Below are 23,744 nucleotides of genomic sequence, written 5' to 3'. Positions count from 1 at the left end.
AGGAGCTTCCTGTCCGGATGGACGGAGGCCCCTGCCCGACTGCCGAACTGGATACGGCCCGACTGCCATACTGGAGCGCCGGCCGGGGGCCCCCAAATAACAAATCCGGATCCCGGGGCTCGGCGCTGGATGGGACGGGGGCCGGATAGAAACGGTCCGCGGGCCGTAGTTTGGGGACCCCTGGTCTAGACAAAGGTTTAACTGAGGGGACTATTAGGCCTGCAGAGATTTTCAGCCCATGGATGAAATCACAAATGTTCCTTTTACTGACAGCAGGCCAAATTCTTGATAATGGTGAAAATCTGAAACACAAACAATATTACAAACTGAGTATTAATAGTCAGGTCCCATAGAGAAATTCCCTTTTGTGTACCTGGCTCTCCCTGCTGTGGGGTGTATTGTACTTGCCTTTTTATTGAATTGTGTTCATTATAATGAATTAAACATTTTTTTACTTCCAAGAACGTTAAGTTTTCCGAGAAGTATCATGTTTTTCTTGGAAAAGAACGTGTAAAGCCGCTATAAATCCTCACTTCCCATAGACTTGTGGCTGTTGCCGACTTGGCCCTATTTCTCGACCCTTACCCCTCCCAGTGCTGTGGTTTTTGAGGGTGAGTTCTTGGAACCTCGTAAGACCTCGCCTGGGTTCTCCCCTCTACTTTATCTTCCTGTACAGAGCCAATCTTTTCATCAGCTCATATTTCTTGCTAACAGATAGGGTTACCACCCTGATGATAAGCTGATGGAAGTCGGGGGCTGTAAGTAATATTTCACCAATCTCTCATACTTTTATCTGCCACACAGAAGTCGTCAGGCTGCGGGATCTCATCTGTATACAGATGTTGGGGATATTGCAAAAACAATTAATATGAGAAAGGAAACACATTGACCATGTTAACCCGTTCTGTGCCAGCTCTACATATGTCTGTAAGCCAGATGAGATCTTACAGCTTTAAAAGTAATGTATGTTATAATATGACCACCAGGCAGTATTCTACACCTGGTTCTATCAGGCCACAATACAGCCGCTGTTTAATGGGGTAGTTTAATTTATCATATAAATGCAAGATAAGGGTCCCTAACCCTTGTATTACTTATGCAGGTGGCAGCCTGTCACCAAAGGTGGTTACACATTTCTCAGGTCTCACCATTGACCCCTGTGGGGCTGCAATGTGATCTGTAATTTGTGCCTCCAGATCAAGGCCTGATGTATAGTCGTGTGAATGAGGTCTGAAGCTGCTATGAATCAAGATGTGAAAGAGAAATGTCTCAAATGTGTGCCCACATCTTCATGTATTCTCTGCATGGAAGCAGCGGATGTCTTGCATAGCAGGGAGGGGACTCACAATTATCCAAAATGTATATATCAGGTATATATCATCGGCTACGGCCAGACCTGGATCTTCATTGGGAACATGGGCACAACCCTCTGTGTTTATAGTCACTGGGGGAGATTTATCATACACCGGCGCTTGGTGCCTCCTGATGCATCTGGCAGCTCCACAGCATTGAACTCTACACCAGACCCTGCCTGGCAAAAAACTATAAACCAGCTACCATTCAGCCTAAATGATCACAGGCTATAGTGAGTGTGGAGGCGTGGGGCATTCCTCTGCCACCATTTGCACCCTCTTCACGCCCAGTGGAGGGTGTGCAGTGGTGTTATAGAGAAGTAATCACAAAGCCTGGTGGTTCACAAGTTATTGCGAATATTTCACGGTCAGATCATTGTCCCCCATTCACTTCTGCATCAGACCTTAACCCTTTCAGATATGATGTTTAATGTGAAACAAACAGTAACAGTCGGACGCCATTTGTCCCCTTCATAGTAATAAACCTGAGGCTCTGGCATGAAGGCCTTGGGTCTGCCCTGGAGTTTAAGGGCTGCCATTTTGAGGTGTTGAAAGTTTTTTTTTTCCCTAATAATTATTGGGAATTTCATTTTTATTGTACCCTCTGTGAAGATTCTCCACTGGTTAAGGTCTCTCATGGCAAACACTCAAAACATCTGTGCTTTACAGTAGTGGCATAGTTTTATCTGCATGCTGCAACTAAAACCTAGTGACTTGTTAGGTTTTCAAGCTACAACATGCCGCTATGTACTGCAGGTTTACCCCATGGAGAAAGGAAGATCTGCGATTTATAACAGATAGCTGATGCTGAAGAAAGGGTTTATGGAACGGCACTGTGCGGATAAGGGCCCCATTTTCTGTCCACTGAACAATCTAATAAGTAAAAAAAAAAAGTCAATGGAAACAACACTCCTAAAGAATTCATATGTTCCTTTATTTACCCATGGTAAAAAAAACCCACAACATTTCTGCTGCATCTTGGAGTCATTATCAAGTCTCTTATCACTTGATAACTGCTCCATGGCGAAGCTAAGGGTGATGGCACACGTGGCGTTTTGAAGTCGTTTTTGGCCCGTTTTTAAGCTGTCCGTCAAAAAACGCATGCGTTTTTTGAAAATGCAACTGTTTTTGACAGGTTTGACCAATTATCTTAATTCAAACTGGTCAAAAACGCATGTGTTTTTTAACGGACTACTTAAAAACGGGCCAAAAATGCGTTCAAAACGCCATGTGTGCCATCACCCTATAGCATTAAGTCAAGGACCTGGCGTAGATTTGATTCAAGGGCACAACCTGCTAATAATCCTGGCGGGTCAAGCCCCGGGAGTGTTGAGACTATAACACTATACTATATAAGCACAAAGCTCCAGTGTTAATACCTTTCCCCCACATAAGGAGTGTGGATAAAAACAGATGGCACTAGGATGCCATTCTAATACAGTCTGATTTTCATGCACGTGTATCAAGAAAGTAGCTATTTGGCCTAAAGTAGAGAAAGTATCCAATTTCTTGCAAGGTACAGAAAATCTAGATATACTGTGATAAATTTAGCACATCTTGTTACGATCTCCTCTGAGATTCTAGATGTCTGGCACCCCATGCCCTGCACTACTTGGGCTATACACAAGGCGAGCACAATTGCTAGGAGCAAGCACCATCTAGTGGAATTCTCCCTGAACTGCAGCAAATCATTGTGCTTTTATGTTAGCAGAAAAGATTTAAGAGCTGAACATACACTAAAGATACACAGACCATTCCTAAACCATTACTGTGTGTACCTCAAGGTTTTTACACTCAGTAAGGCAATAGTGTTCATTTCGGTTTAGTCATAATGTGCAGCTGAGGAGGGGGTCCTCGAAATCTTTCCGAATTATGAATGGAAACAAACCATTGATCATTATGAAAACTAATTTATTTCACCGCCGCACAACCACCAGTCTGTGCTCAAACATATGTAAAATATAAAGTCATCTCTGGCACTGAGGGATACACAGATATTATATACTTATGAACTTTAATACAAAATCCAAAGTCAGTGGGAGCCCAATGGCTGCAGATTTACCCTGCAGGACTGGGAAGGCTGTGTGACAACATGTAGTGTTGGAGAAACTTTCACATCTAGCCATAAGTGGACAACTCAATTTACTGGCAATTTTATTCTATAAAGCAAGATATCAATCAGGCTCCAGAACCAATCACTGAACGAGTTGACGCGTCTCAGCTTTTGTGTTCTGCAGGTTTTCTGTAGGAATTTACCTCAGCAAAAAATAGGAAACAACAAAATAAAGTTAAACTTTTAGGCTACATAATGTCAAATATAGGACGACCTGTCTTGTATAAATAAAGCATGAGAGATATAGTTCACTTCTACAATGTTTTACTAGACTTTTGGGGACATTTATTTTAACTTGCGGCTGGGAAACTAGCACTAAAATGATGTAAGCAGTTACGATGTTTGGCTGGGTCCTTTAGCACCCAGCAAATAGATCATAATTTACACCAGTTTTCTGACCTAAACTGTGACTAAAATCTTACCAACTTCACAGCTGACAAAAAGATAGCTGAAAGATGTGCCTTATTTATGATAAGATGTACGCCTTTTCATAACTTTAGAACATTCCCTTGCCACTGATTAAGCAGCAAAAGTCCCCCATCTTGTTCCGTTCCTCACTGTTTTCAGGGTGCGTTTAAACATGGAAGTAATGCATCAGAACAGCTGAGAAGGGATTTGGTTGATTACATAGCTGTTAACATTGAGTTAACAAAACACATATGTTAACAAACGCCTGCGCTGATGCAATGTTTATTGGTATGTAATCGGGCAAATCTTCTCTTAACTGTTCTGATGCGAGCATGCGTTACTGCCATGTGTGAATGCACCCTCCAGAACTCTTCTTGCCGTTAATGAATAAAGCTAATCTAGTTTGTAGACTGAAAACCTAAGGGTGCAGTCACACGTTGCAGTTAAAACTTAATCACAATCAACTTTGAGGTGGTTTTAGGTGCAGTTTTGTCAGTTTAACAGGAGAAAGACATGAACGGGTGAGGGTGATGCCACACATGGCGTTTTGAACCCGTTTTTGGTCCTTTTTTAAGCAGTCCGTTAAAAAACGCATGCATTTTTGAAAAACGCATGTGTTTTTTTGACGGACTGCTTAAAAACGGACCAAAAATTGGGTTCAAAATGCCATGTGTGGCATCACTCTGAATGAGATTTGTGGAGTAGGTTTCCCCTTCAAAATTTCATTCACCCGTTAAATTGACAAAACTGTACCTAAAACCACCTCAAAGCCGATCGCGATGCAGTTTTAACTGTAACGTGTGAACGCACCCTGATACTTTTACACCAGAAAACCGGGGTACAAGCACTGATAAGTGCCCCCCATACTATTTGTTACAAGTCTGGATGTATCAGCACAGCTAAGGCTCGGTGCACACCATCAATATCTCCCTTCTCTTCTTGTTATAATTAACAGAGACGTAACAGGAGGGTGCATTCTGTACATGTAGCACTAGGGGAACGAAGGTAAACCTTCTCTGCACGTTCTGTATTTAGCTTCTGTTATGCACTTCTATAACTCAAAGCAAAATTCAGCCGTGGCCTTACATCTGTTAAGTTTTCCCAGAAAATAACTGTATAACTGGATAACATTGTACCAAATACTCAGCTGTGGAAAGTATTAGATCATAACAATTTTTTGGTCACTTATTTACTGGCAGCAAAGATTGATCTTGAAAACTAAACATCGGATGAAATTTGCTAAAGTTTTGATTACAGAAATATCAAGCTTTATTTACAGAAGACAGGACCACATTTTCCGCCCCTCCAGGGTGCATTCACAGGAACACTGACACAGTTAGCCGTCCTTGGACTTTGTTCGCCAGTCGCCATCTGTCATAGTCTGGCTGATAAGGTATCTTGTCAAGGTCAGAAAATCCAATTGATATCTGATCAGTTCAGTCCACACCCACAACCTTTGTGCCCCTGGAAATTTCTGCAATTTGGGCCCCTGATTTAGCTGTCATTCATTTAACCTTACACTGCAATTAAATAGAGTTTATTTGGGCATCTGCCTCCCTCAATGCAGGAAGAGGTTAATGAGCTGAGGTCGCAGGTCTTTCAATCATAAGAGATAAGGTGCAGGGGATATGGTAGGACCAATCCTTGCCACATCAGAATTAGTTGCTCTTCTTGACATTGGCATTTTTCTCCTTTTCCAGTTTCTTGCACAAGTCATGTGGCCCATTTCCTTCGAGAGCTGAGGGGTTCTTGTAGGACCCCCCAATTTTATCCCAGAGAGTAAAGTATTGGCCAAAGTTATAGTCAAAGTAGAGGTGATGGTCAGTGTGGTGAGCGGCGCCATTAATGATGCTCTCGAACATCTTGGGGACGCGATAATCTCCATCATGGATGGACACAGTCCAGATGTTGACAAAAATGTAGAGGCCCAGATAGGTGACCTTGTGTAAGGGGAAGATGAAGGGGTAGATGTGGTAGGGGAGGCTCTGCAGGAAGCCATCCAGTGGGTGGAAGGCATGGCTGGCAAAGGGGGTGGTCACTTTCCACAAGTGATGAGGCTTGTGCACATTCTGTAAGACACAAGAAACAAATTGTTAAAAAAGTACATTGATTTAATCTAGGGTCTGTTTAATCTAGGATGGGGTCTGTTACCTGCCAGATGGATAATCAAATTGGAATTAAACTGCACGGGAGATGTAAAGAATATAAGTAGTAGTCGCAGTGGATTTGAAAAACTGATTGACCCCCAGCGCCAATACTAGTGGGCGTGGGCTCCCTCTATTAGCGCTCAGCACAGTACTAGTACAGCGCTGAGCCGAACCAAGATCATGGGGGTGTCACCGGTTATCTCAACCATGCATGTGCATAGGCTGACGCTGCTAATAGCCTGCAATACATCAGAGACCCCCCACATGTGGCCGTTACTCGTTTTATGGGTGCACAGCGAGGCGCAGAAGGAAAGGAGCGCCCTGCAGCTGCCAGGATTTCCTCATTGGTCCCTTTTGTAGGCTATAAAATTTTTGCTAATTTCGTTATTGGGGCCGTGTGACAGCATTTTTTTTGCGGGATGAGATGCTTTTCCCAGTGTTACCATTTTGGGGTTGGTATCTCCTGTTGAAGATTTAGGAACTTTTTTTGAGGGCAGGAGTAAAAAAGCTTCAATTCTGTACTGGATTTTTTTACTCCCCCCCCCCCCCCCCGTGTTCACCTTATAGCCTAATAATCATGTTATCTTTATTCTATGGGTCGATAATGGTAATAATGAGAGGATACGTATCAATATGAATAAAGTAGACCCATAAAGGTAACTAATATTTGGGATTACACAACAAGACATATAAAGAAAGATTCAAGTAACTCAAGTGACTTTACAGGTTCCATACAGATCTAGGTTACTGTCTAAAGTGGCATCATCTAACTAAAAAGGACAAGAGGGAGGAGCCTTTTTAGAAGAGCAACCAGTCAACCAATCATCCGTAATGAGAGTGCTCCTCATTTTGCTACGGCTGCCATACATTGGTGCCGGGGAGAAGAGCAGGGGCCCTATGTCACTCCATAGAGTGACATAGGGCCCGGCGCCATGTCCTATCTTTCTATGGGCTACGCAACGGTACATATATACGTCCCCCATACGTTTGTGTGAATGTAGCCCAAGTTGGATGAATGCACAGTATACAGACCAAACGCCACATATATCAAAAAGGAAAAACTGCAAAGATACATGCCTCATTGTTACACACCTTCAGAACAGAAAAGAGATTTGTGATGCTGGTATAATTGACTGGAAACACTGTAACAAAATGCCAGCAGACCCCATGTTACAGTCCTTTTTCATTGTGGCATCAGTGTAAATGCATTGCTTGTGCCGTACCTTGTAAATCAGCTTATGATGGAGGAAGCGGTGGATCCAATAGATGCACATATCCGTGAAGAAGAGGAACGAAAACATACTGAGGATGACACCAAACCAGCCTGGGGGTGACAAACAGATGATCAATTTCATCATCCAGGCTACAGTGACCTCACTGCTCATATGTCATCTCAGGAGCTTCATTTCAGTTCTGAACTTACTGTCTCCATGACTTTATACAACTAATTTACATCTTTCTGGCCACTACACTGGGTCTTGAAAGAAACATCATCTGGAAGGTTTAAATCTGCTTCACAAACTGGTTTATTAGGTAAATTTCTGCTGACAGTTTACTAAACCTCATTCTACCAGAGCAACACGGCTTATTCACATGATTGTGATCTTGGTACTTAGAGAAATGGGATCTTTATCTGTAACTCTCTCTATCTGCCTGTATCTCCGCTTCTGTAGTTCATAGAATCAAACTGGAAGAGGAGATTCCTAGCTTTAAATTGAAAGGCATTGTGCTATGTGCTGTAGCACCCATGATACTCTCCCCCTCCAGCGTCTAAAAGTGACTCATCTCAGGCAATATATGAATCTCATCTTCTCATTTTCACTTGACTTTGGAGGAGATTTTTTTTTTTTTATAAAAGATTTTAAATAAAAGAGAGAATTCTTCATACCCTACCTGAGGGGGTTACTAGTTTAGTGGGGAAAAAGCTGGTAAAATATTCCCTCTAAGAACTTCGTCCAAAGAACAGGCAAAAACATTTCAGCACATTGCAGATTTCACACAAAAATGGGGGAGATTTATCAATCTGTCTATGCCAGAAAACTGGAGTAATTTGCACCTCAAATGCTGTGCGCCATATTTACTGAAAGTTTTAGTAACTTGGGGGCGTAACCAGACAGAAAATAACCCGCGTGCCAGAAAATTTAATATTGTGCCGCAGCAAACTAGACTAATAGGAGGTGCAAAATATGACACTCCAGTGTGATACCGCGCCGAATTAATCATCCAGTATCAGACTCGGTGCAGCAGAGACCTGTCTTGTTCTAAAGACCAACATATATATATATATATATATATATATTAATTACATCTCCCTCATTGTACCTACATAGATATATGTACCCTGTAAATTGCAAAATAATAAACTTTACAATGGTTTCTGATAACAGCAAGCCTGTGCTTGCAGCCCTGTCGCTTCCCCTGTCTCTAGTCTTAAAAGTGTATAAAACCCATTACAAATGTGGTACAAGGTATCTTAGAAAGATTCCTAAATCTGTATTTAGAAAGTGATGCCGCAGTGGTCGATGTGGAGGTGCACTACAGTGTTGTCTCCATATAAGTATTTTGAGTTATAACGACGCCATTTGTTCTCTTACCATAGGGTGAACTGTCTATATTGTCATAAAGACGACTGTATCCTCGCACTTCAGCAAAGAACAGGCCGACTGTTGGAATGCTCATCCATGGCATGGACTTCAGAGAGAAGATGATCTCGCGTCGCACTTGGTTCTAATGACATAAAAATAACATAGGACACAGTAAAGCACCGGTTACATCTGCGGTCTTACATGCCAGTCTTGCTCCCTCCATGCTGGAGCTATAAGCAAACAAAGACTACATTCCCATAAGTGACCGACATCACTGCACTAGACTGGTCAGCAAAGCCTGAAAAGGCTTTAATGAGGAATTTTTGGCAAATTTAGTGATTTAAAGCCGAAACTTTTTTTTAATTTATAAATTATAAAAATTATTTTAAGTCAAAATAACCATTATAAAGTAATTCCCTAGTTTGTTATGGTAATTTTGATATGAAATATGTATAGTCTTGGGCAATAGGGGTAAAATTGGCTATGTTTTTGAAGTGTAGCAGGAATTTTTTACAATTTCATTGAGAATTACTTAAAGGGGTTATCCGGGTGTTAAAAAATACTGAGGGCCGGGCCGGGCTGGGCTAACTAAACATAATAAACATCTACTTACCTCGTGGGGCGCTGCTGATGTCCTGCGCCGCGGTCCGTCTCCTCTGTGCGCCGGTTTGTATACAGGAGCACACAGGGAAGCTCCCATCCGACACCATCTCCCAGCACTTACAACGCTGAGAGATAGGGACGGATGGGAGGAGACGGCCATATCGCGGACCGGAAGCTCCCTGTGCGCGGCTTCTGTGCCCCTGTAATCAAACCGACCGTGGCGCGGGATATCGACAGCAGCGCCGGAGGACGTAAGTACATGTTTATTATTTTTAAATAGCCCACCCCACCCCGGCCATAAGTAATTTTTAACACCCGGATAACCCCTTTAATGTGCATTTATATATTTATTTATACATATGTAAAGTGTATTTCTTTTTGTAACTTGTCCCCCACGCAGTCATAAAAGATCCCAACAAACATTGTCTCTTTGCCAATTTTTTTTTTCTTTCAAGTTTTCCCCTGTAACTGGGGTTATTAATGCTCTTGCGCCACAATTCTGGTGTTTTGTTGCCAAAAACACTGTCTAAAATGCCTTTCACCACAGTTATTAAAGGAAACCTACCACCAAGGATCTACCCATCTACCCGCATATCTTTGGTGTGCAGCTACAAGGAGCTGCGCACCGTTGTCCGCAAAGCCGGCTTCGGAGCAGTGACCGTGCAGCCACGGGCCTGCGTCCTGAACTTCCGAGGAGCTGTGCTTCGAATATATGCGGGAAGGAGGATCAAAGAGGCTACTGGGGCGTGGAGTAGCCGCACCGTGTAGCCTCAGCTCCGGCTACTCCACGCCCCAGTAGTCTCTCTTAAAAATTAGGATATTATGTCAAGAAAAAGATACAGGGGCGTAGACAAAAAAACGTAGACATTTTTTTTGGCACTTTCCAGACTTGTCCAGTAAAGGGGCTTGGCCTTGGGAGACAATTCTGGAGCACAGTTTAAACCAACTAAAAGTAGGTCTAAAGTAGGAACCAACAGTCTTATATTGCAGAGAATTCATCATCACAGTGATAAATCTGGCGCAGCAATGACCCTTCAATAAGATTTTCTGGTGCAGAGGTATAGGAGCTCAATTTCATATAAATGGGAATGGACAGAGCTGCAATACCCAGGCATGGCCACTAAACCTACAGCTATTTGGCAGCTTACCAATATGAAAGTACAGAAAAAAACCCTTTAATTACAAAGCGATACAATGATAAACCGGGTATAAACCACTGCAATAAGACTTCTCACCTCCAAAAACTGCGGGTGCTTCATGAGAGAGTGGTCAAATATAAAATAGTAGCTGAGAGCCCCGAAGAGGAGGTAAATGATCACCGCCCCCAGGTTGGTAACCAAAAAGAGGCTGAGGAGCTGGCGGAAGGGTTCATCTTCGTTCCACGATGCTGGGTACACATAAGGGGTGAGGAAGTAATAATCTGCTACGTTCAGGACAAGATCCATGGCGGCACCTGAAAGTGGAACAAGAAAACATGGACGTTACTACCTGTGCTAATTTATAATGGGGGCAGGGGCTTTTCACAAAATCTAAAAAGACTGCAGCTGAGCAGAGGTCCCCTGACCAGCACAGGGGCCACAGCCAGCGCAGGGGCCATACACCGAACAGGGACCGCAGCCAGCGCAGGGGCCATACACCGAACAGGGACCGCAGCCAGCGCAGGGGCCATACACCGAACAGGGACCGCAGCCAGCGCAGGGGCCATACACCGAACAGGGACCGCAGCCAGCGCAGGGGCCATACACCGAACAGGGACCGCAGCCAGCGCAGGGGCCATACACCGAACAGGGACCGCAGCCAGCGCAGGGGCCATACACCGAACAGGGACCGCAGCCAGCGCAGGGGCCATACACCGAACAGGGACCGCAGCCAGCGCAGGGGCCATACACCGAACAGGGACCGCAGCCAGCGCAGGGGCCATACACCGAACAGGGACCGCAGCCAGCGCAGGGGCCATACACCGAACAGGGACCGCAGCCAGCGCAGGGGCCATACACCGAACAGGGACCGCAGCCAGCGCAGGGGCCATACACCGAACAGGGACCGCAGCCAGCGCAGGGGCCATACACCGAATAGGGACCGCAGCCAGTGCAGGGGCCATACACCGAATAGGGACCATAGCCACCTGCAGGGGCCATACACAGAATAGATACCACAGCCAGCGCAGGGGCCATACACAGAATAGATACCACAGCCAGCGCAGGGGCCATACACAGAATAGATACCACAGCCAGCGCAGGGGCCATACACAGAATAGATACCACAGCCAGCGCAGGGGCCATACACAGAATAGATACCACAGCCAGCGCAGGGGCCATACACAGAATAGATACCACAGCCAGCGCAGGGGCCATACACAGAATAGATACCACAGCCAGCGCAGGGGCCATACACAGAATAGATACCACAGCCAGTGCAGGGGCCATACACAGAATAGATACCACAGCCAGTGCAGGGGCCATACACAGAATAGATACCACAGCCAGCGCAGGGGCCAAACACAGAATAGATACCACAGCCAGCGCAGGGGCCATACACAGAATAGATACCACAGCCAGCGCAGGGGCCAAACACAGAATAGATACCACAGCCAGCGCAGGGGCCATACCCAGAATAGATACCACAGCCAGCGCAGGGGCCATACACAGAATAGATACCACAGCCAGTGCAGGGGCCAAACACAGAATAGATACCACAGCCAGCGCAGGGGCCATACACAGAATAGATACCACAGCCAGTGCAGGGGCCATACACAGAATAGATACCACAGCCAGTGCAGGGGCCAAACACAGAATAGATACCACAGCCAGCGCAGGGGCCATACACAGAATAGATACCACAGCCAGTGCAGGGGCCATACACAGAATAGATACCACAGCCAGTGCAGGGGCCATACACAGAATAGATACCACAGCCAGTGCAGGGGCCATACACAGAATAGATACCACAGCCAGTGCAGGGGCCATACCCAGAATAGATACCACAGCCAGCGCAGGGGCCATACACAGAATAGATACCACAGCCAGTGCAGGGGCCATACACAGAATAGATACCACAGCCAGTGCAGGGGCCATACACAGAATAGATACCACAGCCAGTGCAGGGGCCATACACAGAATAGATACCACAGCCAGTGCAGGGGCCATACACAGAATAGATACCACAGCCAGTGCAGGGGCCATACACAGAATAGATACCACAGCCAGCGCAGGGGCCATACACAGAATAGGGACCTTAGCCAGCGCAGGGGCCATACCCAAAATAGGGACCATACCAAGAATAAGAACCATAGCCAGCACAGGAGCTATACCTAGCACGAATAATGGGCGCCTCAGCAGTGGCACCTGTGTAGTTGCGGATCATGCAGCATTACATAGCCTCTCTATATATAGATACATATAAAATACGGATCTTACGGGGAGCCCTCCGTTTCCTGCCCCGTGTTATTACCTGCTTCCCTCAGTGTCAGGTATCGCGCTGCAGCGGCAGTGTCGCAGGTGTCAGTAGCCGGGGGCGTGCTGCATGTGTTGTGACAGCGGTAAGTGGGCGGGGAGAGATGGACTGATGTGACATCACGTTCTTCTCTACTGGTAAGACGATCGACAGGGCGGTCATGTGAAGGAAAAGGGAGCAGCTTATTGGCTGGACTCCTGTCTCCTGTCGGTAAGAGACCCGCCCCTATGGCAGCCTGCAGCTTCGAGATAGGCGTGGTCTTTGGAGAGCGGTTTGCACAATGTAGGTAAAAGTGTTGTCAAGGGCGGGGCTACACAAGGGTGTGGGCGTGTTGTCAGAAGTGACCGGCGCTGGGTGATGTAACGACACCTAGAGGTCAGTGGTGGGTATAGCAGCACCTCTCGCTTACTGACTTCATATATGAGGCTCTTATAAGAAAGGAAGGAAAATATCTGCAGCAATAGTGGATTGTAATGTAGACGTATCCGGGGGCCCAAACCTTCTACGGGGTCCCTGACCACCCACCAAATGTTATACTGAAAAAGACCTTCACTAATGAAATCCTCATACGTCTGTCCCTGCTCTCATTACACATGTACACATGAGCCATTGCAGGAGCTTTGAGGACCTTCACTGTGCATGACACATGGGGTCAGGCATCTTCCAGTATCTTTTCAGTTGTTCTGTCTCTCACATAAAACTTGTTTCCAATCTTCCTCTGTCCAATGTCATAAACCCTGCTGGAGTCCAAACAGGGGGGTGCACCTACTCTATGGAGACCTCCAATTTAGCCCTTAAGCTCCTGCGAGCCACCTCTCGTGTCGCAGGCGCACCTGTGCCCCTTTCTGCTGCTGCCTCTCCCAGCAGCTCAATTACCTTGTCACAATCCAGGGCTGACTCCAGCAGTGGGGAGTGCGCGTCCCCGCCTCCTAGGGCTAAATTTACTCCACGCATTCGGCACCCAGATCCAGTCACTGCCACCACCCACGAGTTACTTAGGCCGCGGTCACACGTACCGCTAGACGTCCGTTCATAACGTAACGCTAGCGCACAGGGGGAGGTCCTCGGCCCGAACGCACATGCGTTTCCAGAGAAACGAATGCGATCGGCTTAACAATCGCATGCGTTTCCCTGGAAACGCATGTGCGTTCGGGCCAAGGACCTCCCCCTGTGCGCTAGCGTCGTGTTATGACGGACGCCTAGCGGTACGTGTGACCGCGGCCTAATACAAAGAAGTCCAAAGGCGCCTCAACCACACAGACAATGCACACTGATGATTCACACAGAACATGCAATGCCTACATATATTGGGGCTTATTTACTGAGGGTCTCTGATCGCACTTTCGTTGGACTGTTTGCTTTTTTCAGGATTTGCACGGTTAACAGGTATTTAACAGGTGTCTGCGCTGGGATTGTGTTGCACGCAATCGTTTTCCATGTGACAGAAATCGGGGGTCGTGCCGCCAGACAATCTGACTGAGCGCAGGATTTATCTTTCAATTTGTGCCGCAAGACAATGTTATTGTGCCGCATGAATTCAATGTTATTCATGCCTCGGCTTATGAGGAATCCAAGGAATAGCCAGCACCAATCAATAGTGCCCTGGCCCTTTAAAACTTCTGGCATGCACATACAGTGTATACAATTCATATATGCACATACATAGAGTATATTAACATCATGTACAAGCAGATACATTACATAGATATAATTTATTCCCATACATACATTATATTTACATCATGTATTCAATAAATAAACAGCATATATACAAATAAATAAAGCATATAAACCTCATATATATGCTGATATACACACCATATACATACAATAGGGTAGATTTATGAAAAGTGTCAGAAGCTACGACAGTGCAGAGTTAGGCTAGACAGTCTTATGCTGCACAAGATTCATATGAAAGTCTTATGCTGGATAAGTCTGTCGTAGTTTAAGATTGTCTAGGTATCTTTGCACCTCCTATTAGTTGGTGTCAGGCTTCTGGGATAGTGGACCCACTGGACCAACGTGGACGATGACGTAAGCCGACACCTGGAACTGGAATCTAAGTGGCACCTGTTTTTCACCAGAGTCCGCCACCAAGCGGGTTGGACTTGCAGCATTGTGGTGCCACCAGGTCGTTCCACAGGTGCGACTTTGTCCATGGTGGCAGCCAAGACATTGAGCAAAATCGTTGCCAGGGACAGACAGGAGGTCAAGACAGGCAGCACGCCGCACCGCTGGAGTCAGCCCTGGATTGCGGCAAGGTAAGTGGGCAGCAGCAGAGAGGGGCACAGGTGCGCCTGTGACACGGGAGGTGGCTCGCAGGAGCACCAGTGACTGTTGCCTTATTTTACGCCTGAAAACTGGAATACAATTCAGTCAGGTCAGCATTATTTTTGGTGCATAGACATTTTGGCGAAAAACCCTTGCTGCTTTTCATAGGCAATGCCCCTTTTGACAAATAGGTCATAGGAGTGCCTGAAAACTATCTAAAACCCTTTGTGTGGTGCACAAATGACTAAATAACTTGGCCTTAGACAATTTAATAAATCCTTCCACTTATATATTGTGGGGAATCACTCTGGCAGACGCTAGGTAGTAGTGCAGTAAGCAAGGACACACACACGTTATAATCCAAATTTATTCACATTCTTCAGTCAAATAACTTAAAGTGTTACTGAAAAGTTACTCACAAAAAATAGTGTGAGCACAGAAGGAGAGAGCCTTTGATAACAACTCCAACAATGCCTGTATCATGCTGCTGGCTTCTTCCTAGCCTGAGCTATATCTGGTATATATGAAATTAGATTCCCATTCAGCTAATTCTGATATGGGTGGACACTTCCTGATTGTAGGTGAAACAGCAAAAAAGAAATAAGTACAGCTCACCCATCCATAGCGGCAAACATCTACTGCATCAAGTGTGAACGGTGCCCGGGATCCAGAGAAACAGAAAATCCTGTGTCGGCTCAGGTCAGATAGAAATCACAGGTGAAGAGATCCAGCACTCATTCATGAAGAGTTAAAAAATCCATTTTCTTTATTGAACGTTGTTAAAAGATTTAGAGAAATGTACAAAAATAGAAAAAAGTGAATGTAAGCTTACATATCAAAAGTAAAAATACACAGATGGACCTACGCGTTTCGGACGCTGTATATTCCGTCCTTAGTCATGGTCTGGCGTGTACTGTGTATGAAGGATTTTTAAAGTGGATGTTGGGCGTGGGTAAGCTTGTGATGCGCTTGCGTGTGGTTTGTAAATGGATTGGTGGTTGGACCCATAGTAGGAATGGACACAAAATTAATGGAAGATATATAGACACTATTGGCATAGTAGTATCCTAATATAAATACATTGTGTCCGATCTGTTATTTAGTCCTGCAGGTGCTCGTGTATCCAATTTTAGTATCCAGAATATCTCCCTATTACGGAGCTTACGGATTTTGTCTCCTCCTCGTTTGGGGGTGGAGACCCTTTCTATAGCTGTCACTCGCAAGGTGGTAGTATTACCTTGGTGGAGATTTAAGAAGTGTTTAGATAGGCAAGACATGCCTCTATTAAAACTGTGATCTTTTCTCGTGGCATCTCGTACATGCTCTGATATTCTGATTTTCAGTGGTCGTATAGTAGAACCCACATATTGGATTTTACATGCCGTACAGGTAGCCAAATATATGACATAACGGGTATTACAGTTATTCATAGATAGAATGTTATATGTGTGATCTGAGCCAACAGAAGAGAAAGTTTTGGTAGATGAAATATATGAACATGCATTACATCTGGTTCCTCCGCAAGGGTAGGAACCTTTTACATTTAGCCATGTTTCTGAATGCATGTCTTTCTGGCTCAGATACACAGAGGGTGAAAGGATATCACCTATAGAGGTAGCTTTCCGAGCCACAAACCGACAGCCATTTTTTAAGATGTCATACAGTTTGTGATCTCCTGTCAAGATCGGCAGGTAAGTTTTCACAATATTTACTATTTTGTAATATTCATTACTATATGGAGTAGAAAATACTACCTGTTGTGGTTCATTATTGGAATATTTACTTGCTTCTACTAGTAAAGATGATCTGTCTTTGTTTGTGGCTTTTTTCTCTGCAATATTAATGGTATGACTATTGTAACCTCTATGTAAGAGGCGTTGTCTCATAACTTTACATTCTGATTTAAAAGTATGGTCATCACTGCAGCTCCTACGGGCTCTAATGAATTCTCCCACCGGTAGGTTTTGAGTGACATGTTTGGGATGACTACTTTCTGCATGCAATAGCGAATTCCCAGTAGTGGGTTTCCTGTATAAACGTGATGTGATGATGTTTTTGTCTGGATGGCCCGTTAAAAAGAGGTCTAGAAAAGGTATGGCATTATTTTCCTGGGTATACGTAAATTGTAGATTGTGAGTATTGTTATTAATGTATTTAATGAATTTGGGCACCTGATCTAGGGGACCCTTCCATATAATAAGCAAATCGTCTATGTATCTACCATACCAGGAAATAAATTCCTGGTATGGGTTACTGGCGTTATAAATAAATTGGTCTTCCCACATAGACACATAGATATTGGCCAGTGATGGAGAAAAGGAGGATCCCATAGGGCATCCCAGGGTCTGAAAAAAGAAACAACCATCAAATGAAAAATAGTTATTCTTAAGAAGAAATAGGGTCGTGTTCAAGATATAGTTTTTTAAATCTGGAGTATATGTAGTATATTTATTCATGGAGTACCTGAGTGCTTCTAGTGACTTGTCATGGGGAATGCACGTATATAGGGCAGAAATATCGCATGCTAGCCATATATGTTGTTCAGACCAATTTTGTTTAGACATAGCATTTAGGACTGATTTAGAATCCTGTAGATAAGCCGGGGTCTGTTTAACAATAGGCTGTAGAAATCTATCTACCCATGTACTGAGTCTTTCCGTAATGGATCCTACGCCCGATATGATAGGGCGTAATGGTGGTGGAAATTTGTTTTTATGGATTTTAGGTGTTGCATGAAAAATCGGTGTCATGGGTGCATCCGGAATCAGATATTCTGCCTCTTTGGTAGTAATGATACCTAATTGTGTACCCCAGTTAATATGTTCAGCTAGTAGTGACTTGATATGTGCAATAGGATCGGTGGATACAGGTTTGTATACTGAGACATCTGCTAACATTGTTTTAATTAGCTGTTCATATAGCCCGGAGTCAAGTATAACCACTGCACCACCTTTATCTGCATTTTTTATGCAGATATTGGTGTTCTTCTGCAGATCTGAGATAGCCCGTCTTTGTGATGGAAAAAGATTATTCTTACATGTTGCTTGTTGATCATAAAGTTTCTTAAGGTCTCTTTCTACCAAAAATTGAAAATTGTCCATATCTGTAGTCCTAGACGATATGGGGTAAAAGTGAGGATTTTTAGGCATAAAGGGGGGTAGTTGGTCCAAATGAATTTTGTTTTGTGCCTGATCTTGTATGGTTTCATGGTGAAGGTCCTTGAGATGGGAAAGTAGACATTGGTCTTGAAAGTTGAGGTCCTTAAATTCATTACTTAGGCTGGTATATGTACGATGGTTGTATGAGACTCGGCTGTCATCTATTCCATGGAAATGGCGCTTTACCGTCAAAGTTCTTATAAATTTATTTACGTCTAGTAAAGTATTATAGAAATTAAACTTTTTTGAGGGTACATAGTTTAATCCTTTTTCCAAGACTGACATTTGTATTGGACTGATGATGGATGCTGATAAATTTACTACTGTTAGTTCTTGGGGTTTCTGTTGTTCTGGTATTTCCTCGTGTTCGGGTATTGACCAGTACTTATTCCTATGTTTTTTCCCCGCTCTTCGTGTGTTTTTTCTAACGGTGGTTTGTGGTATGCTTGTCTGCCGTAGTTTTTTTGTTGTTGTTGTGTCCGATTCTGTGGATTTTGGTTGTATTGGTTTTGGGCACCGTTCACATTAGAAGTATTGGACGCCATATTTACTGCTTCGTTATCCGATAAATCCGTATTGCAGTCTGTGGATTCTTGATCTGAAGACAAGAAGGAGACCTTGGCTTTTTGATTTCGTTTCTTCAAAATAGATTTTCTGGGAAAATATTTTCTGTGTCTTTGCCAAGTAGACACCCCCAAACGAGGAGGAGACAAAATCCGTAAGCTCCGTAATAGGGAGATATTCTGGATACTAAAATTGGATACACGAGCACCTGCAGGACTAAATAACAGATCGGACACAATGTATTTATATTAGGATACTACTATGCCAATAGTGTCTATATATCTTCCATTAATTTTGTGTCCATTCCTACTATGGGTCCAACCACCAATCCATTTACAAACCACACGCAAGCGCATCACAAGCTTACCCACGCCCAACATCCACTTTAAAAATCCTTCATACACAGTACACGCCAGACCATGACTAAGGACGGAATATACAGCGTCCGAAACGCGTAGGTCCATCTGTGTATTTTTACTTTTGATATGTAAGCTTACATTCACTTTTTTCTATTTTTGTACATTTCTCTAAATCTTTTAACAACGTTCAATAAAGAAAATTGATTTTTTAACTCTTCATGAATGAGTGCTGGATCTCTTCACCTGTGATTACTTCCTGATTGTAACATCAGCTCATCCCACTGAAGCCAGAAGAGGAGAGGATGTTTGTGCTTCCAAAATATGCAGGACAGCTTCTTTGTCAGGCCCGGCGTCAGCACCCGGCTGACCCGGGCAAGTGCCGGGGCCCCAGAGCTTCCAAGGGGCCCACCACGACCATGTTCGGGTTCGCCTATTTAAAAGGCAGCCTCCGCTGATTGCAGGCCGCATAGGAGGTGGGCGGAGAAGGACCTTGGCAGCCCCGCCTTGCCCTACCCACCTCACATGTGGCCGCTCCGCCCTGCCCGCCTGCCCTACCCAGCCCAGCCCACCTGCTTCACCTGCGGCCCGGCCCGCGCGCCTTCCATCTCACCCGGCCGAGCACTTCACGTCCGGCCGGGCCTGCGCGCCTCATGTACGGCCCAGGCCGCATGCATCATAGGCCTGTCCGCCCTCTCCTACGCGGTCCCCTTCCACGTCCCGACCGAGTGACATCCAGCTGAGGTAAGTATAATTGCTACATCTGTAAATACATGTGTATATATGTTGTATATGTGTGTGTATGTTGTGTGTATACTGGATGTATGTGTATATATGTTGTATATGTGTGTGTATGCTGCATATACTGGATGTATGTGTATATATGCTGTATATCTGTGTGTATGTGTTGTGTATATACTGGATGTATGTGTATATATGCTGTATATCTGTGTGTATGTGTTGTGTATATACTGGATGTGTGTGTACATATGCTGTATAGCTGTGCGTATGCTGTATATTCTGGATGTATGTGTATATATGCTGTATATCTGTGTGTATTTGTTGTATAAACTGGATGCGTATGTATATATGTTGTATAGCTGTGCGTATGTATTGCATATACTGGATGTGTGTGTATATATTCTGTCTATCTGTGCGTATGTGTTTTGGTATTTTAAGTTTTTGTTTTTTAATGTCGCTACATAAGTTCACTGTTATGGGGCCCACTGAGGCTCTATCGCCCAAGGGCCCACTGAAACCTGGAGCCGGCCCTGTTCTTTGTAATTGCCGGCCTGTAGCATATCATGAGTCACATGCTTGTGACATCACTACAGGCCGTACATACCATCTCAACAAGCCTTCTTTGCTCTCTAGCTGTACTATATGGTTTCCCATGGCAACAACAAATGGAGATTAGCCTGGGGGACAAGGTAAAACCTCTGCTAGATGCTAAACAGCTACAGATAGCTAATCATAGTTATAGGGAATTGCTTATTTTTGCTTAATTGCAGAGTTAGGCAAAAGTTTTTATACTTTACAGTTGTACTTTAAATTCAGCCTCCACATAGGCATAAACAAAAACAAAACCTACTCGTCTGAGTACTGTCTAAGGCTACATTCACATGTATGGGGGACGTATATACGGCCGACCTATATACGGCCGATATACGTCCCACATACACTTCTATGGGCTCACGGCACCATATGGGAGCAGTACGGTGCCACACACGTGCGCCACCGTATCGCTCCAGAGCCCGTAGAAAGATAGGACATGTCCTATCTTTCTATGTGATACGGCGCCCCGGGGCTGTATATGCCTATGGAGAGTGGCACTGGTGAGCTGCGCTCATCCTCTGCTCCTCTCCGCAGCACAAATGTGGCCTAACCCAATTACAAATCCCTGTCTATACGGACACCTGGCTGCCAGGCACCCACTTTTGGCCAGCAGGATATATGTAGGCACACTTTGCTGTATGAGCAGTCCCGCATTCAGATCCTCAAAAGGTGACCCACCTGATTCTGTCTATATGAGGGACAAACAAGTCTTGTGACCTGCACCTGTGGGCTATACAAAAACCCAAGACCAAAACCCGGATGGAGTAGGTGCAACAACCTCCACCGGGGTCTGACCTTTTTGGGATGGCTGGAGTTAGCTGGAGTAATGCATACCGGAGTGGCTGGCAATGCTGCATTGTGGAAAGCGGTGCTTACAGGGCTTGGTATCAGCAGCGGAGACCTCCGCCACAGCCTGGCAGGTCTCCAGCATGTGGTGTATGCAAGAAAATGGAGGGAGAGGCTGACAGAGTAGGTTTCTCCCTGGGGCAATCCCAGTGTGTAGATAGGAATCCCTGATGATGGAGGATGGGGAACAGCCTAATCCAGGGATCACTCAGAGGTATGTTGGTACAGAATAATTTACAGTTCTTTATTGGAACAGCAAACAGCAGGCAACAGCCTTAACAGCAGTAAAGTTCAGCTGGTTAGAGGTAGCTGGGTGGAGCAGGTCCTCAGGAAGGTGCTCACCACCTAGAGGATGGTTGTTTCAGCAGCAAGGTGGAGGTACACTCCAGGTGTGGAGGTCTACAGGGGCCTCATGGCTGCCATGTGCTGAGGACTGCTGTGCCTAAGCACTCTCTGGGCTCTCCCTGGAGGAACTTCAGGGGAAAGAACCTTCCACACCCTAGGTTTATATAACTTTTTTGGGGGCTCTTTGTTTGTGCTGCAGAATTGTGGCTCAGGTGTCAGAATTGTGGCGCACAGTCCGATTAAGCACTAACATGCCCCTTTTGGTGCACATTTTTCTGTCTTGTCAGACACAGTGCAGCCACAACACAAAACTGGCACAGACACTTTATAAATACATGTACAGGTGGTGTGTGCAATAAATAAGGATGGAGAGGCTGATGTACTGGTTTCTCCCTGGGGCTGTAGGATGAGTCCCTGGGTAATGGACGGGGAAGCCCGTGGTGGTAAGCAGCCATATCCAGGGATCAGACAGAGGCAACATTGTGCAAATCAACTGACAGTTCTTTAGTGAACTTCAGAAAGCAGGCAACGGCCAAACAATAACACAGCAGATTCTAGTTACTGGAGTGGTCATGGAGAGTGGTTCGCAGGAATAGTGCACCAGCCTGATAGTAGATGCAGGCTGGCATAGTGGAGGTGGAGCTGTGTCCAAATTGTGGAAGCTGCAGCTCTGGGCTAGAGTCTCCTGACTCGCCCTAAGTGTCAGGCAGTAGGCATGAGGCACTATTGGTTCCTGGGATTAGTATCTGTGGCAGCACTGAAGGTGTGCTACATACACACTGTCTCTCTCTTCACTCTAACTCTGCAGTCTGAACCATGTGCTCCCACTGAACAGGGGTTTTTATACTCCCCCTGGTCAGGTGGTAGCAGCTCTCCAATCACACTCCAGCTAACAATACAGCCACATAAATGGATAATTACTTACACCAATTTACTGTTGCCTTTCCACGCAGTATCTACAGCTGCAATTACATCATACCTAGATTCCAGAACCTTCCTAGAGAGGTGATAAATCTCCCTTACAGCTCCTTACCTGAAGAGGGCGCTATTCACAACTACCAGCCTGCCTATGCATTAGCAGGGGTGTTGCATATGTTTATTTAATGTGTCCCTTGCTGCTTTATTTTATCCCATCAGCAGTCAGTCCCCTTCACCTCTTCAGATCTTATATCCACCTGGAAATCTATATCGGTCATTTATTTACTGTTGAATACCTATATTCACCTAAGAAGCTCAATTGAAACAGTTCCATCCACTTCTACTCTTTTCAAACAATAGATACCTATAAGTAGCATCAATACTTTGTACATGCAACATCCCCCACCAAGACCTGACCTGAGGGCTGGTACCTGACACTGGTACCTGAGTACCAGGCCTGACTCTGGTACCTGAGTGGCTGGCTTTAGCACGGCCTAGCTATGACTTACTCGCTTGGTCCCGGTAGGCAGATTGCAAGAAGAGGGAGAAGTTGCAGTATGGTGGAAGTAGTTCTCACTGTTGGACTCCCGTTATATGTATGTTTAAAGGATCCCTGGGTAGATGCTAGAGGGCAGGGCCTTGTTCTTAGTGACAGGCAGGGATCACACGTAGACAAGAGATGTAAAACATACACTCACAGTTCCTTTATTCCAGAAGACGAACACAGCAAAGGCAACAGGCCAAGGTAATATTCCAATCTGTCCAGGTCTAAGGTAGATGGGTGGATATGCTCACAGCCTAGTTTATGGAACTTTGGGCTGAAGAAGTTAGGAGCTGCTTTAGCAGTAATCCTTGGTAGGCTCTGTTGGGGGTCAGAGTTGCAGGAGGTCTGAAATCTGGAACTTTCCAGCTGCAGGGATTTTTGTATCAACATTACCTGGGGCGTCCAGGATCCAACCAGGGGCCTTGTGATAGGATTGGAGGATATTAAGGAATTAATACATCATTATAAACAATAGATATATTATTAAATGGGTATTCCCACAATGGCAAAATTCTTAAATGTACTCAGGATAACAAAATAACACATTCTCTAATTCACTGGTATTAACAAAAATACTGCATTTAACTGATATAAGTACAACCTGTCTCTATAAATCCATTATTTACACAATTTCAGTTCCTCCTAGACACGTAACTGTAACTTCTGACTTAGTGTCAGGGTAGCCATTTTGGATTTTTATGTGACTGCCATGGAGCTGAGTTTCTCTCTCTCTGCTCCCTGCACTC

The 23,744-nt window shown here is 44.8% G+C and overlaps 1 protein-coding gene across 1 annotated transcript; it reads right to left on the bottom strand.

Moving 5' to 3' along the window:
• Positions 1-3,246: 3,246 nt before the first annotated feature.
• Positions 3,247-12,849, bottom strand: SC5D (sterol-C5-desaturase). The gene is made up of 5 exons (XM_072156644.1): positions 12,659-12,849; positions 10,444-10,661; positions 8,615-8,747; positions 7,244-7,344; positions 3,247-5,942 (listed from the first exon to the last, which is right to left on the bottom strand). Exons 2-5 carry the CDS (start codon positions 10,651-10,653, stop codon positions 5,532-5,534), a joined length of 855 nt encoding a protein of 284 aa, XP_072012745.1. The 5' UTR covers positions 10,654-10,661; positions 12,659-12,849; the 3' UTR covers positions 3,247-5,531.
• Between the last annotated feature and the right edge of the window lie 10,895 nt (positions 12,850-23,744).

This window comes from Engystomops pustulosus, chromosome 6 (genome assembly GCF_040894005.1).
Source record: "Engystomops pustulosus chromosome 6, aEngPut4.maternal, whole genome shotgun sequence".
Lineage (NCBI taxonomy): Eukaryota > Metazoa > Chordata > Amphibia > Anura > Leptodactylidae > Engystomops > Engystomops pustulosus.
Note: the sequence above shows the minus strand (reverse complement) of the source record. Positions and strands in the feature narration are given on the sequence as shown.